Raw genomic sequence first — 16830 nt, 5'->3', positions numbered from 1 at the left:
TCTATAGCGTAGCTGTCGTGGTCTTGTTGTCTGTGCCCCATCTTTAGTGTATTTTTCTTCACAACAACCTGGGAGCAGCAGTGTTCCCTGTAGGCTGAGCGCTTGGGTGGCCACCCAGGAAAGATTCAGGTGCCACCTAGCTGATTAGCACAGCTGGCAGCATGTGTGTCTATGGGTGGTGCACATCTGTCCATGCCTTGGTTCACATAACAAAATTTATTCTACACATGGAAAAAATCGGAACAATGCCAGGGAAGGTGCTACTGCTGTTATTCCCATTTATAGCTGGGGAACAGAAGCACAGAGAGGCAGAATGACTCACTCAGTCACACACAAAATCTGTGACAAAAAAGGGTATGAAGCTGGGATTTCCTAGGTCACAGGTCAGGGCCCTATGCACTGGATCATCCCTACTCTCTTCATTCTGTTGTCTTCCATCCTCAGAGAAAAGTCTGGTCACTAACAGTCAAGAAAATTGGGCAAGGGAAAAAGAGTTATTTTGCATTCTTCAAGGCTAAGTCTCCACTGCCCCTTTATTGTGCTGCAACTTGCTGGCTTAGGGGTCTGAAAAAACACCCTTCCCCCAAGCGCAGCAAGTGACAGCGCTAGAAAGCTCCAGTATAAACCGGTTCCCAGTGCCGTTTGCTACTCCCCTCTCGGGACACTGGGCTCATGCTGTGGCCACTCTTCTGGCTGAAAGCGCTGCACCTGCCTCAGCAGTGGCTGCGTTTAATTTTAGAAGCATAGGTAAAGCCTGAAAAAGGTCTAAGAGGCTGATTTCAAATGTATTTAGATGCCTGAAAATGCAGACAGGCACCTGGGAGTTTATCTACCTCTTCAGGTCCCTAAGGGTACGTCTACACTGTGGAGCTACCAGAAGTATCCTGAAATAGCTACCCCATGTCTATTGAAGCAGTCTGTTATTTTGAAGTAGATTTTGAAATAACGGGGGGGGGGGGCTTATTCCGACACCCCAGTAATGCTCGTTCCACAAGGGTTAAGGGAAATTTTGGAAGAATGAGTTATTTCGAAAGTTGGCGCTGTGTAGTCTCTTTAGAAGAACTCACAAATAGCAGCACCATGGGCCTGTTTCTCCCCTCACTTACAGGCGTTTTGCACTGTTGTTATTCCACTTGCTTCGGTGGGGTTGTCCAGGATCTCACTGTTGCAAGAGGAGTATCAGGCCCAGTGTTGCTCTGTGGTCCACAAGAACCCGTAGGCTGTCTCTGTGCTGAGAGTGGTGCCTTATTTCTGTTTCTTGAGTGGCACTGTGCTCCCCCAGATGTCCTTACAGATCCCTAAAGGAGTCAAGAAAACGAGGGCTCCTTAGCCATCTTCTTAACCGGCGTATCTAGGGTCTCATCCTGCTGAGTGCTGCCTGATAGGTTCTGGTCACCCTGAGCTCCATTTGATGTCTGGCTTCAACTGTCTCACACTATTTGCACAGCCCATGAGCCATAGAGAGTACTTCGGTGGTTTATAGGTGGCAGCTGCTCCAGCCCCACAGCGCTCACTGCGGTAAGGGGTGCGCCAGCCTGGCCAGGGAAGCCCCCATTTGTGGAGGGAGGGACTGCTCCAGCCCAACTGGAGCGACCCCTGCTTGTCCCGATTTAATCGGTTAACCGGTTGAACTTAACGTTTAACCGATTAACTAATCAAATGGGATTTTACATTCCTATTTTAAAAGTCCACTCATTTCTTATCTGCAGGCTTAAAAACAGACAGTTTCTCCCTCTGCCTTGACACCTTTGCTAATTCACCCTGTGAGTGATGCACTTTGAAGTTGTCTGTAAGCAAAAGGGGCTAGAGGTGCAATGGAGCTAGCTTTTGGGGTCTTATTCACCCCCATGGAATTGCAACTGTTCTCTTGAGACCTCAACAGGTTGCTAGTTGAGCAAAAAGGAACCAATGTTTGTAGATTGTCAGTTGGTCAGGATCTCCCCTGAAAAAGCCACGTTGAATTCTTCGCTGATTTTTCATTTACGCTACCACAGAAAGTCGACCTTAAGGTATGCGATTCCAGCTACGTTACTAACGTAGTTAAAGTCAAGGTACTGCCAGGTCTTGTTGGGGGTTGAGTAGCAGGGCTGATAAGAGAGTGATCTGCAGTTGATTTGGCAGGTCTTCAATAGACCTGCTAAATCGACAGCCGGTGGATCGATCTCAGAACCTGCCTCCTCGTGGTAGGTAGAGGTAGTCTTTGTGCGTAACAGCCACGTCGGCAGGTAAACAAGCTAATCACCAGGGTGTCTCTCTTCTGTGGGAGAGCCTGACAGGTAATAATTGCAAGATGGTACTTTGAGGAGGGTGTTCGTTCTCACAAAACCACCTGTCCCCATCTTGCTTTGCAGATTGAAGCCCTCCTCGTGGAGATGCAGAATCCAGACACTGGCATCAAAATGCACACTCAGAGAGTGATGATCACTAACATCCCGCATGCTATGACAGGTAAGATGCCAATGGCACCATCCGGCTATTTTTCTAAGTTTCCTGAGAAGAGACAGTTTCTTCATACAAACAGCAATACACAGAAAACTGGCTTTTCCTGCTGTTATATAAATAGAAGGCTCCCATCATCCTGAATGCTGTTTTTTGGGGGTAAAAAAGGGGAAAATGGGCTTGTGCTTTCCTCCTCTTACTTGTGTTTCTGTGAAATATACACAAGGCTTGAGAGGGTTTTGTTAATAATAATAAAAAAATCTGTTTGTTATTTACATTGGAAAGCCAAGTGTAATCCACCCAGGAGACTCTATGGATGACTGGAGACCTTGCGAGATGACAACATCAGACGAGAGAGGTGACTACAGGCTGGTCAACTGAGAGGGGAAGGAGCTTTTAGTCAGGCTAGTTAAAACTCCTGGTTAGCTTTTTGTGTATACAACTATTTGTCTTCTAGCAGGAGGCCTCTGTTAGGGATAAAATCAAGACCCTGTCTTCATTTACTACCACTGAGGAGGAATATTGTTCCTTTGTTAAAGGCTGGATCGTAGGTGTAAAGAGTGCTGAGAATTTTGACAAGCAAGCAAGTGCAGCACAAATGAGCATTTAATACACAATTAACTCCCCCAGAGAGGGGATTTAATCTGGATAGGCTGGGCAGAAACTCTTTAACCATGCTGACTTAAAAGCGTATGACTAATACTGACCTTCTAGCTAATGTTCTAAAACTCTAGGGTTACGTCTACGTTGGCGAGATTTTGCGCAAAGAGTTTTTGCGTTAGGGTATTTGCGCAAGAAAGCGTCTACACTGGCATGTGCTTTTGCGCAAAAGCATCCGTGCCAGTGTAGACGCTCTCTTGCGCAAGAAAGCCCTAATGGCCATTTTAACCATCGGGCTTTCTTGTGCAGGAAATTCATGTTGCCTGTCTACACTGGCCTCTTGCGAAAGAACACTTGTGCAAGAGGGCTTATTCCTGTGTGGGAGCGTCATAGTTCTTGTGCAAGAAGCCCTGATTTCGTACATTAGAATGTCAGTGTTCTTGTGCAAGAACTTGCGGCCAGTGTAGACAGGAATCAAGATTTTGCGCAAAAGCAGGTGCTTTTGCGCAAAATCTCACCAATGTAGATGTAGCCTAGGATCGATGAAACAATATGTGCCAGTTAGGTACCTAAAATGAGCCATGTGCCTGCGCAAATACCTGATTACATCAGATGTTTTGCCCACTTACGAGGAATCTTCCCTCTAATTTTTCCCACCCGTGTGCAGAATAAATTGTGTTAGGTGCACCAAGGTATGTGTGGATATGTACCACCAGTAGAAACATGTTGAAGACTGCTGCCAGCTGTGGACGCTCGGCTAATCAGCTGGGCAGCATTTGAATTTCTTCTTGGAAGCCACCCAAGCGCTCAGCTTACAGGGAACATTGCTAGTGATCCGCACGGGTTAGGAGGCAGTCAGTCACTTACAGGTGCATTCACTGGGTCTTAACTCCAGGACTTGCAGGGGATGAGGCTGTGCCATATCACACATGGATATACATTTCCTGAAAGAATTAAAATAGGCAGAGTGATACCAGACTCTAATATGGAGCTTTAGAAATGAATGGCAACTAATTAATCTCCCTTTTTCACATTTTCTGGTAATAATAATTTTTTCTTGGATTCACTGGAGAGGAGCAAAATATTCAACCCACTTCTATGCTTCTAAATTACAGCTTTTTCTCATTTCAGTATGTGCAAGAGGAAATAGACAGGCAGCTGTGCTTTGATGTGCCAAATTTGTCATTGGCATTAGCTTCTTAACACACTCTCCTTTTGTGTATGGCAGCTCTTTTCACGCAGTGCTGGAAATACACTATAAACGCCTTCCCTTCCCTTGAAACTGTCAGATGCACCCTTATGAGGTATATTGCATAATGATTATTAGGGATGTGAAGGACTAGTCAACTATCCGATAAGCAAATGCTTATCGGTTAGTCGACTAGTTGCTTCCCCACCCCCGCTGCCTCTATCAGAAAGAGGCAGCCAAGGGTGGGAAGAAGAGGGGGTACTTCAAAGTGGTGCTGCCACTTTGAAACGCCACGTGCAGCCCAGGGTCAGCTGGGTTGTCCCTGGGCTGCACACAGCATTTCAAAGCAGCAGCGCTGCGTGGAGCCCGGGATCAGCTGGAGAGTCCCCAGCTGATTCCAGGCTCCATGTGGCATTGCCACTTTGAAACGCTGGGGAGCCCAGCATCAGGCTTCTCGTGGCATTTCAAAGTGGCAGCGCCACGTGGAACTCGGGGGTCAGCTGACCCCGGGTTCCACGTGGCGCTTTCATAAGAATGGCCATACTGGGTCAGACCAAAGATCCATCCAACCCGGTACCCTGTCTGCTGACAGTGGCCAATCCCAGGTGTCCCAGAGGGAATGAATCAAACAGGTAATGATCAAATGATCTCTCTCCTGCCATCCATCTCCACCCTCTGACAAACAGAGGCTAGGGACACCATTCCTTAACCATACTGGCTAATAGCCATTTATGGACTTAACCTCCATGAATTTATCTAGTTCTATTTTAAACCTTGTTATAGTCCTAGCCTTCACAACCTCCTCAGGCAAGGAGTTCCACAGATTGACTATGGGCTGTGTGCAGAAGAACTTCCTTTTATTTGTTTTAAACCTGCTGCTGCTCCTGGCCATCCTCGCTGCCGCGGCATTGACTGGCACCCCAGTCTCTTCAAATTGTCGCCAGAGCACCGCATGGCACGTTCCAAGCAACACCAAGGGCTGCCTCGCCTCAGCCCCGTCTCTTCCGCCTGAGGCTACGCCCCTTCCGGGGGTACGGAGCAAGGTCCTTCCCGCCTGGCCTAGAGGTCCGGCGAGGCTGTCAGCCCTGCTGGAGAACACTTATGAGCAGAGCTCTCTAGGTCTGAGTGACAGGATAATCTTTTAATTTAATCTATTTACGGAAGCAGTCAGTGGGAGAAAAGCTCCTGTCTCCTGGTACATGGCTAAGTAATCAGGATAATGTCAGGAAAGGTCAACATTTCAATCCGCAACGGTAGGTGACATTTGAAGGGAAAAACTAGTAAGTGATTGGGGACGGAAGGCGATTTAGCTTGGCCTTGTTTAAATGGCAAGAGCTTCCCCATTTTGTTTGCTCCTCAGAAGATAATAAAAGGGCTGGGGGAAGCTGATGCCGACTTTGTATTGAGCTGATGGGTACAGGCCATGTCACCTCTGAGAGACCTGTGAAAACTGAAGAGCATTTGAGTACCTGGAACGTGGCTGCCCTCAGATACATCGTATTAACCTGTCTGTCAAGAGTGGTCATGGCAGAATTCAATTCAAAGGGAAATGTGAAAGAGAAATGTTTGGTATTTGCAAAAGCAGGTAACAAATTGAACCACCCTAGGGGCTAGCGAAGACCAATTATTTAATTGAGGTGGCCTTCAGGTGCAGGGGTGGGCAATAATTTTTGATAGGGGGGCCACTCCAAGAATTTGGAAAATGGTCAAGGGCCACACTCTTCCATGATAGAGTAAAACTCCAATGGTCCGGTATCCAGTTGTCTGGCACTCCTGATAGTCTGGTATCAAAATGGCAAGAGCCTAGTGCAGGGGTGGCCAACCCAAGGCTCCTGACGGAACCGGGACAAAACCCGGAACCGCTCAGGTCAGCCGCTCTCACGGCCGGGCCGCTGTGAACCGCATGTGTGCTCATGGCCTGCGCCATTCCGCTCACAGCCCCCAGCACATTGCGTCGTACCCTGCACGTGCGTGCCATGTCGCACACAGTGTCCCAGCCTGCATGTGCTAGCAGTTGCCTGCTGAGCGCAGGCAGCTGCTTCAGGACCCGGAAGTAAGGTTGGGGGGAGGAGATGCTTGGCTCTGGAGAAGGGGAAGGGGATCGGGGGGGTGGTGGTGCGCATGGCGTCCCGGATGCGGCGCAGTGACTCTGGCTCCGGGACCCAAGCATAAGGTTGAGGGGGAGGAGGGGGATTGGGTTACAGCAGGGAGGGGAGGTGTTTGACTCTGGGGAAGGGGAGGGGAGAGGAGAGGGATTGAGTTGCACATGGCCCCAGACGCTAGCTCATGCTCAAAGTGTCTCCTAGATTGCATAGCCATTGATTGACTATGGGGTGCTTCAAAACAGATCAACCTCTAGGTAGTGGGGTCTCCTTTTAGGGAGAACACCAGGCCGGACAATGTGGGGGAGGGTAAGGGGACAACCGTCCAGGGCCTGGCAATACAAAAGGGCCCGAAGCTGCTGGCCATCCTCGCTGCCGCGGCATTAATTAGCACCCCAGTCTCTTCAAATTGTTGCCGGAGCACCACATGGCACATTCCAAGCAGCACCAAGGGCTGCCTCGTCTCAGCCCCGTCTCTTCCGCCTGAGGCTATGCCCCTTCCGGTGCCCCAGTGCCTGGAGGGAGATGTGCAGCTGTAGTGGCAGCTCTGGGACCCAAGAATTAGGTTAGAGCGGGGGGAGGGGGGGGGATTGGGTTGGGAGTATGCCCCTTTATAGTACCTCCTGCTAGTCCAGCATATCCAACAATCTGACACCACCTATGTCCCAAAGATGCTAGATTATCAGAAGTCTACTGTATTAATGGAGTTGGTGTGGAGTCTGGGAGGGAGGTTGGGTGCAGATGGGAACTTGGGGGTAAGGGAGGGAGTTTGGGTGAAGGAGGCAGTTGAGACTGGGGCACTGGTCTGGAGTGCAGGGGGTTGGATTGTGACCTAGGACAGGAATTGGGATAAGGAGGGGGTGCAGGAATTTGGGTTGTGAGCTAGCGAAGGAGGGGACTGTGATCTGAGGCAGGGGATTGGGGTGCCGGATCTGGGAGGGGCTATGGGTACAGGAGGGGGCAGAGGATTTGGGTATGTGGAGTAGGGGGCAGGAGTGGGGGGCAGATGATTGGGGAAGGGAGGGACTGGGGTGCTAGAGACAGGCTCTGCCAGGAAACTTACCAGCCAACACCTTCCTGCCCCGCCCTCGCACAGGCTGCAGCCATGTGCTCTGGAGCCCCTTGTGCTTCATGGCTGCCTATTATTGAAACAGGCAGCTCCCACTGGCCAGTTTCTGTCCAGAAACCGGCCAATGGGATTGTGCTGGGGGTGGGAGCAGTTCCTAAAGCTTTCCCCCTCCCCTCTGGATTCTCTGTTTTTAAAGAAAAACCGCCCCACAGCTGTGTTTGAGTGGCGTGTGGGTGTGGTGAAGCAAGCAGTGAGTCTGCCTGGGGCTCCCCACAGTGTCTGCAGGCTGGATCTGGTGGGACAGATTCGACTTGCGGGCCAGATTTTGCCCAGGCCTGTTCTAGTCCAACAGCCACAGAACTGGGCTGTGTGCATTTGGGTCTGTCTTTTAAGGTTACATGTTGCCAAGTGAAGGTGCGCGCTCTTTCATCATTCAGTCCTTTTTATCCAGCCATTTCTCCTTGGGGTTGCAGGCCTGCTCCCGCTCCCAGGGGCTTCCTTTGACCATACCCGTGTCCAGTCTGTGAGATCAGGTGGCAGGAAAGTGCATGCATTGCATACACAGGGACTTCCCATTTGTGACACGCACCCCGTGTGGAAAATGCACACGAGACCTCTGCACCGCTTGCGTCCCACGTAAGCCAGATCACTGGGGCTTACATGATTCCTAGACCCAAGTGGGCCCTTTGTGCCAAAGTGTTTTCACTCCCTGTGAGGGTGGGCAACCAAAATTCCTAGCACCGCCATTTTGAGCCTTCCCATGCCCCCATCAAAAATTTCCTTAGAGACGGTTCTTGGAAATATTGGAGCCCTGAAGATTCTGCCCTCACATTTCTTCCCTTAATACTCCTCACCTTTGAGCTCCCTGTTACAGCCCCCAGCCTTCTGGCCCAGGGTGACTGAGGCTACATCTACACTGTGTTTTTGTTCCAGCAGACGATATGCTAATGAGCACTTAATTTGCATATCACATGCTCTCATTTGCATATCCTCTTCCGATCCTTTTTGTGGAAGAGGTTTTGCCGTTAAAAAGCCCTGTGTAGACGGGGCCATTTGTCGGAAAAAAACTTTGAGCAAGATCCCTTATTCCTCAAAAAATGAAGTTTACAGGATCTTGCGCAAAAGGGTTTTTTTTTCTGACAAATAGCCCCATCTACATGAGGCTTCTTAATGGCCAAACCTCTTCCACAAAAAGGATCGGAAGAGGATATGCAAATGAGTGCACAATATGCTAATGGCCTCATCCTCCCTGATTGGATCCTTCTCATCATTTCTAGCCTGCTTCTGGCCTGCATATTTATACCTGCCTCTGGAAATTTCCACAACATGCATCTGATGAAGTGGGTCTTTTCCCACGAAAGCTTATGCTCCAACACTTCGGTTAGTCTATAAGGTGCCACAGGACTCTTCGCCGCTTTTGCAAAACTTCCTGTGGAAATAGATATTTTTTTAAGTTGCTCTACTCTGTTTCCCATTACCAATTCCCCAAGCCTTCTACTTCCCCTGCCTACTGAAATGTATTTCTATTCAAATGATAAATCCCCTTTCAAGTTGGATTCAAGAACAATTTTTATGTCACTGAGTTATACATTTGCAGCCTTTGAAACCTGAATTGTGTCTTTATGCTTCAATGTAATTTTCCAGTAAGGCTTCTAATTGAGCTGTGCGATTCCTGATGAGCATTCTCTTCCTTTTCATGCTGGCAATAAAAGGTTCCTTATGATGTCAACTTTACAAAGAACACGTCTAGTTCGCATTTCTAATTAGCTTGAATTTTGATGTGGTGTTTCACTAGCAACACTGAAAATCATTTGTTTTTATAAAAGATTGTGTGTGGTTATTGCAGAAAGATATTCATTAAAACCCAGCAGAAATATTAATTTCAAAATGAAGGTTTTGGTAGATATCTGAAGGCGCAATAGCAGCTGCTAAAAGATGTTTAAAAATACCTTGTGCAAGAACTGACTGAGTGGCTCATGTAATGGCCAGTTACTATTATTCATTATTTGTATTGCCTTAGCACCTAGGACAGGGGTGGGCAATAAGCGAATGTGATAAGCAGCTCTACATATGTGAATAGAAAAGCTAGACCTACATAGGGATGTAAGTGACTAGTCAACTACCCAATGAGCATTTGACTAGACTAGTCGTTCCCCCCCCCCCATCCCTTGCTGCCTCTATCAGAGAGAGGCAGCAAGGGGCAGAGGGAGTACAAGCTGGTGCTGGGAGGAGATGGGGGGGGGGCAGGCGAGGCAGAGGGCAGCGGGGAAACGGTGCGAGTGGGGATTGAAACAGTCCTGCTCGCACTGATCCCACTGCTGCTCCTCTGCCTTTGGAATGTACAAGAGCTCTTATACATTTCAAAGGGAGAGGCGCAGCGGGATAGCATGCGGCCCCCCTTTACCAACTAATCGAGTAGTCAATGGAAATTCCATCGACTACTCGATTTGCTGATTAATTGAAATTTAACATCTCTAGACCTACAGAAGAACGTATTTGTCTCTGGCATGGTCTCCCTGGGGTGCAATTCACTTGTATTCAAACAGCTAGCCCAAGAGGCTTATGCATCACTGCAGTCCCACTGAAGTTCTATTTAGAGGGCTTAAATAGTCCATAAGCCTTGCGTCCTCCCTCTTTAGAGGGGGGGTTCTTACCGTATTTGCTGCAGCCCCTTCTTGGTGATCTCCTGGGTTCCCAGCTCAGTGGGGGCTATAGAAGCTGGGGGCAGAGGGGCAGCAGTAGCTGGGCTCCTATGGACTAGTCTCCCAGCTACTCCAGTTGTTCCCTACTCACATTGTTTCAGAGCAGGCTCCGCTTTTCAGGTAGCTATGAAATCCTTGGGCATTAGTTGCATGGCCCAGGAAACGTTGAGAAGCCAACAGATGAGGCCTGCTTGACAGGGGAAACATCAGCTCAAGTACAGGTTGAACCTCTCTAATCCAGCACCCTCGAGACCTGATTGGTGTTGAGCCAGAGAATTTGCCGAACCATCGGAGGTCAATATTGTCTAGCAGCACTACCAACACTTCCACTGCCTACCCCAAACGTCTTCCAAGAGCCCAGTAAGTTAGGGCTAAACAACAGCACAGAACACAGAGAGCCAGGACAAAGTCTGGTGGCTGCAAACAAACTTCATGGGACTGCGAGAAACTTGGCCACACTCCTCCTGATAAGTAGACATCTGGCTAACTAAAATCATGCCAGACCACGGAAATTGTCGGACCAGAGTGTGGAAGACTAGAGGGGTTCAGCCTGTACCATTGTCAAGGACCTGCTGTAGTCTGTAGGATCCCTTTTTACTGCATGGGTTTGACTGTACATTTACAGCTCAAGCAAGAGCTGAACTATCTATAAGCCCAGAAGCCTGTGGGTCACACCTGCTTCGAATAAATGGGAATGCAGTGCAGTTGGCTTCATTTTTAATGTGCGCTGATTGCCTGGCTTAAGATATGGCTTGGCACAAAGGGACCATTGCAGGGCTCTGTGGGTTGACACTACTTCAGATTTATAGTGTCTGGTATTTTCTTTGCCTTGCAGGTAGCGACATACTGCAGTGGATTATGCAGCATCTGAAAATCGTGGAGGAAGGTAGGAAGTATAACCATCTCATGCTTTCCTAGCTTTGTACTGTGAAACTGCAGTTCATTGTTAGATGCAACCTCAATTCCTCTCTCCTGGGTTGCTTCTTAATTCTACTGCAGTCTGTGTGTATTATCAATATATCTGACTTCGCTCTTTCTAGAGGCACTAAACTTGGGGAATCTACTTGTCAAGTATGGCTACATCTACCCTTTGCAAGAGCCGAAAAACCTCATCCTCAAAACAGACAGCAGCCTCTACAGATTTCAGGCAAGTTGTATCTTACACACCGAACATGAGCTGGGCGTAACATGCCCTGCATTTTGGGTTAGAAACAGAACAGTCTGTGCTTCTGTTTAATTAAATTACTTTCCCTTATAGCTTTGGAACACCAGTGGTTCCTTCTGAATCTATTTTCCCTTGCAGCTTTCACACTAGCAAATGAAATCAGTGGAACAGTTTCAGGAGATGGTACAATCATAGGCTCATAGAATACTAAAACTGGAAGGGACCTTGAGAGATCCCCAAGTCCAGGCCCCTGCTCTTGTGGCAGGACCAGGCACCATCTAGATCATCCCTAATAGATGTCTAACTTGCTCTTAAATATCTCCAGAGATGGAGATTGCACGCCCTCCCAGGCAATTTAACTTCCTGACAGTTAGGAAGTTTTTCCTAATGTCCAACCTAAACCTCCCTTGCTTTAATTTAAGCCCATTGCTTCTTGTCCTATTATCAGAGGTTAATGAGAACAATTTTTTCTCCCTCTTCCTTGTAACAACCTTTTTAAGTACTTGAAAGTTATTACCATATCCCCTCTTAGTCTTCTCTTTCCCGAACTAAACCCAGTTCTTTCAGTCTTCCTTCATAAGTCAGATTTTCCAGACCTTTAATCATTTTTGTTGCTCTTCTTTGGACATTCTACAGATGAGCAAATAGAGTATACTTTAGTAAGAGGATCTGATAAGCAATTGAGATGATTCATGGTTGGATTTGCTTCCACATACAATGAGAGATTAGGCTACTATTCTATAATTTTCAAATGAGGTTTATTAATATCATTTGTCTGTTCCCCAATCCAAGCAAGAACATTGCATAGTAAGACTATGATAAGCCTGTGCTTTGTTGTTTTGAAAGCTTGCATGGTTTTGAAAGACTCACGTTTTTGTTAACAATAACGAATTGTCCAAGCGGAGGAAGTGGCTATGTAATTGACTTCATTAAACCTGATTTAACAAGAACAATAAAAATACCTTGCCTTGTCTTCCTAACTGTTTATGAATCTGCACTAAGAAGATGGATATTTTGTGTGTGTGTTGATTCAGCCCCTTAAATGGTAGAAGTCTGAAGGATGATATCGTAGCATATTTGCAAAGGCGGTTACTCCCTTCTCCTGCTGACTATATAAAAATACAACATAGCCAATACAATGCCATTAAATGTAAGGATTTTAAACAGCAGCTGATGTAGGCTATTTGAAAACCGAGGTCTTGTCTTTTGGCTTCTTTCGGCAGGCACCCTATTTCTGGCCCACCCAGCAGTGGGCAGCAGATGATACCGACTATGGTAAGTGTTAACATGATAGCTGTTAGCAGTTACATTTCTCCACCACCGCCATGTCCCATTCTGCAGCACATAAACTGGGCAGGCTAGTGTGAGAGGAAAAGGATTCATCTTCTTTCAAAGCATCAGGGTACCAATGGAGGCAGGAGAACTGACGAGGCAGGGCAAAAGGTAGAGCCTTATCTGGCAGGGCAAATAACATGAGCTGGGGGCAGATTTTCAAAGGCACACTGTGGCGGGCCCCGCCTGCCTGGGTCCCCAACACCCTTGTAAGACAGTTTATAACTGGCCCTTTAAGCAGGGTTAAGGCCCTGCGGCCTGAGTCCACACAGTAGTTTATAACTGGCCCTTTAAGCAAGGCCGAGTCCACAAAGCAGTTTATCATTGTAGCGGGGACGCACCCCAGGTAGGGGGACCCGGGCCCACCCTACTCCACCGGGTCCCAGCCCAGGGCCCTGTGAGTGACCAGGTAGCGGGTCACTCCCTCGGCGGGGCCCTCCAGCTGAAACTCACCGAGGTTCTCGGGCCGGGAGAGGCGGCTCCCGCTCCTGCCCTGGGCCACTTCCTACCTGGATCCCCGGGCTTCCTTCCCCTGGACTTGCCCAGCTGGCTGCGATCTCCAGACCGGCATCCCCTCGGCAGGCAGTCTCCGGGTTGCACCACCTCGCTTCCGCATCCCGTCTGGCGTCTCCTGGAGTCCCTGGCCACAGCTGAGGGGGAGCTCCCTTCTCCAGTCCTTCTCCTTCGGCTGTCTCCTCTGACTGAGTCCTGGCCCAGGCTTTTATAGCCCTGCTGCAGCCCGGGCATGCTCGGTAGGGCTGTGGGGGAGGGGCCTCTGCAGCCAGGTAACCCTGGCTGGGCCCTGTAGGTTCAGTGCGGGGCTGCCTCGCCCCGTCACACACACCTAGGAATTAGATGCCTAACCCCACTGAGAAGTCAATGGGAGGTAGATGCCCATCATGAAGCCTTGCAAGGGCTTTGGATCAGGAGTTGGGTCATACAGACGTTCCATTAAACGGCCGCTTTCTGCTGTTTGTACAGTTTTACAGTCACTTGCGATAACCCCTTGTGAACTGGAAACACAAACCAGTCTCTGTATCAGTTGTTTTCCTTCATTGGTGAGGTTCTGTTATTGTAGGGTTTAGGGATGTAAAATCCCCATGGGCTGGAGTGGCTCCCCCCACCCATCTCAGGCAGGAGGGATGCACCTGCAAGGGGTCCACCACAGACAGAGACTGTTACAGATGCCAGAGCATCCCCTGATTGCAGGGGGTTTGTTGTGGTCCCCCGTGGGGGTGGAGCAGTCCCCTGCCCAGAGCAGGCAGAGAACTACTTCAGCCCCCATCCGTAAACCTTAACCAGTTAGCCTTATCCATTAAGGGTTAACCGGCTAACTAGTCATATCCCTAGTAGGACTATTTATGAAGACTGGGCTGATCATTCTGCTTATTTATTCTAGGGCTGTTTAGAGTACACAATGATTTTTTTTTTCATCGCCAAGTTGCTTCTCAGCCAGATGCGGCCTGTGAGCCTAGGCAAACTAGGCAGTTGCCTAGGGCACTTCTGGCCCAGGCGCCCAATTATGATGTCACGGGGCGCCAGGGTGCCCCGTGATTACGTCACGGCCATTGACGGCCATGCAGGTAGGGGCGCCGATCGCGCCTTCCACCTGGAGCGCCAGCTGCCGCAGCCAGTCTCAGGCCGCTCCTGTTCTCAGCCCTGGGTCACCAGCTTTTGTTTAGCTGATATTTTTGTCCCTTATATATGTGTCCTGCACTCTGAAGGACTGTCCTTCTGAAAATAATACACTTGAGTTTTAAATGTTAACAGAAAATATTTAAAAAGCTTTAGAAATAAAAAAAGAAATTGCCCCTAAAATCAGAAAAAAAATCCCAACTCTTTTAAGGGTTTGATTCAGTGCCGATTGAAGACAAATTGAAATCCTCCCATTGTCTTCAGTGTACTTTGGCCGAGGCCTTAAAGGAGGAATAATTCGTTGGCATATAACTGCATAATTAATCACATCAAGCTCAAGAGAGAGGGAGGAGAGCTGTTCTTCCACAGCTGTGTTGAGAAGTGGCACGTCCTTGACAGAATGGGTCTCTTCCTAGCGTGGGTTTCTGTGAAAAGATCTGGGAAAGATTGGGTCTGGGAAAGATCACAAGGGACAAAGCTCCATTCCTTTGCCATGGGGTCAGCACGTCAATTACATGGACTAGCTGGATCAATCTGCCAAGTAACGGAACCTTTTTGCTTTTCTCCCAGCAATCTACCTAGCCAAGAAAAATATTAAGAGGAAAGGGATGTTAGAAGAGTATGAAAAGGTAAGAAGTTGTTCTAGTGCTTGTGCTTTTGTGAGCTTGGAGGCTGATTTAGCTAGAGCCAGCTGCTCTCTAGACGGGAAAGGGGAAAAGTGACAAAAAGCTGCCAGTGTAAACCCCATGTTGGCCCAGTGGCACCTCTGAATGGATGTGGATGTGGAATAGATGCTGATGCACAAAAATCCTTAAAGTAAACGATCGTGTTAGTGGTACCTTTTCCAGGATGTCGGAATCAAATGTTCAGAGTGCATGTCATTCCTAGGAATTCATTTCAGAGCCATTCAGATTTTCTAGCTCAAATGGCCAGCCCGTCTCTTGTGTGGTTCGGAGAGGATGGCATGTTTTTATCATGCTCTGCCTGACGAAAGCTCTGGAATGAACGGTATTGTTGTTACCCAAGCAACGCCGGGTATATCTCTAGCAATACATAAATTCAATATAATAAGGTCTTCCAAAGGATACTGCAGGAAATTGCCAGGCGTGTCACAATTGTGACATTTTATAGTAACAGGTTTTTAATCATTGTATAGTAACAGGTTTTCATTTTATTTCAGGAACATTACAACTTGCTAAATAAAAAAATAAACTACAAATGGGATTTTGTTGTTATGCAGGCCAAAGAGCAGTATAGGTGAGTGTTCTCAAACTCTGTTACCTTCTTCTTGATTTGGGGGCTTGAGAGATGATAGGGTGTTGATGTGATCATAGAATCATAGAGCTGGAAGAGATCTCAGAAGGCCATCAAGTCCAGCCCCCTGCCTAAGGCAGGACCAATCCCAATTAAATCAACTCAACCAGGGCTTTGTCAAGCCGAGACTTAAATACTTCTAGGGATGGAGACTCCACTACTTCCCTAGGTAACCCATTCCAGTGCTTCACCACCCTCCTAGTGAAATAGTTTTTCCTAATATCCAACCTGGACCTCTCCCACCACAACTTGAGACCTTGTTCTGCCGTCCATCACTACTATGAACAGCCTTTCTCCATCCTCTTTGGAACCTCCCTTCAGGATTCATAGAATACTAGGACTGGAAGGTCTTGTGATGACATGCAGTCAGGAAATAGCAGAGTTTCCTTGTGGCCTAAAGAAGCAGCCTTCCTGACTTGAGGAATTTAGCCTGGTGAGCCTGTGGGTCAGGAAGCCAAGGAAATGTCAGAACAGGATCATGTTCTTGATCTTGCTAGTTTTTAAAGAGAAAATTCCCCGGGGGGGCTGATGGGCAAGAATAGGTCGCCGAAAGGGAAAATTGACCCACGTTTTCCTCGGCTGGGATGAAACCCTGTTCTGTGCTTTGCAGGACAGGAAAGGAACGGAAGAAGGCAGACAGGTACGCTCTGGATTGTCAGGAGAAGGCCTATTGGCTAGTGCATCGAACACCTGTAAGTAGAATATCATCCTTCGCAGCTGTAAAGTCTATATTGGTGATACAGGGTCCAGAGAGCTCAGCCAGGAGCAACTTACTGCACCTTTAAGAAGGCAGCCGTGGGGCATTGCCTTCAGGGTTGAGTTGGGCCAGTTGCCACAGAAGTGGAGCCAGCCTCCATGGGCCCCTGGACATAGGCTTGCCAGGTGTCCGGTACTGACGTGGACAGTCTGGTATTTTTGCCTCCTGTCCAGTAAAAAAAATTCAGAAAATACCGGACACCTAAAATGTCCGGTATTTTCTGATTTTTTTTTTCCCCTGCCAGGAGGCGAAAATACCAGACACCTGGCAACCCTATGACACACTCAGTAACTGGGCCCAGGGCCCCCCGAACCTCCCTTGGGCCCTCCGAGCTCCCTCAGACCCTCCCCTGCTTACCTGGTTCTGCAGGGTTCCGCAGGGAAGCTATCTTCTGGCTTGATCAGGAAAACGATGGCTGCTGGCAAAAAGCTTCAAAGGCTTTTCTTAAAGGGGCCATGCTGTTTTATTTTTTATTCTTTTTTTTTTTTTTTTTTTTTTTTTTTTTTTTGCTTAATAACTCTCTTTG

At 48.2% G+C, this 16830-nt stretch overlaps 1 protein-coding gene across 3 annotated transcripts in view; it reads left to right on the top strand.

Moving 5' to 3' along the window:
* Positions 1 to 16830, top strand: part of RGS9 (regulator of G protein signaling 9) — a 72907-nt gene that overhangs the window by 6435 nt on the left and 49642 nt on the right. For all 3 annotated transcript variants that reach the window (XM_075903962.1, XM_075903961.1, XM_075903960.1), the window contains 7 exons: positions 2352 to 2448; positions 10937 to 10987; positions 11142 to 11248; positions 12490 to 12541; positions 14804 to 14862; positions 15414 to 15490; positions 16158 to 16239. In XM_075903962.1, the coding sequence (XP_075760077.1) occupies positions 2352 to 2448; positions 10937 to 10987; positions 11142 to 11248; positions 12490 to 12541; positions 14804 to 14862; positions 15414 to 15490; positions 16158 to 16239 (525 nt within the window). The remainder of the gene's footprint in view (positions 1 to 2351; positions 2449 to 10936; positions 10988 to 11141; positions 11249 to 12489; positions 12542 to 14803; positions 14863 to 15413; positions 15491 to 16157; positions 16240 to 16830) is intronic.

The sequence above is a fragment of the Pelodiscus sinensis genome, chromosome 20 (assembly GCF_049634645.1).
Source record: "Pelodiscus sinensis isolate JC-2024 chromosome 20, ASM4963464v1, whole genome shotgun sequence".
NCBI classification, from domain to species: domain Eukaryota; kingdom Metazoa; phylum Chordata; order Testudines; family Trionychidae; genus Pelodiscus; species Pelodiscus sinensis.
This window is presented reverse-complemented; position numbering and strand designations above follow the sequence as displayed.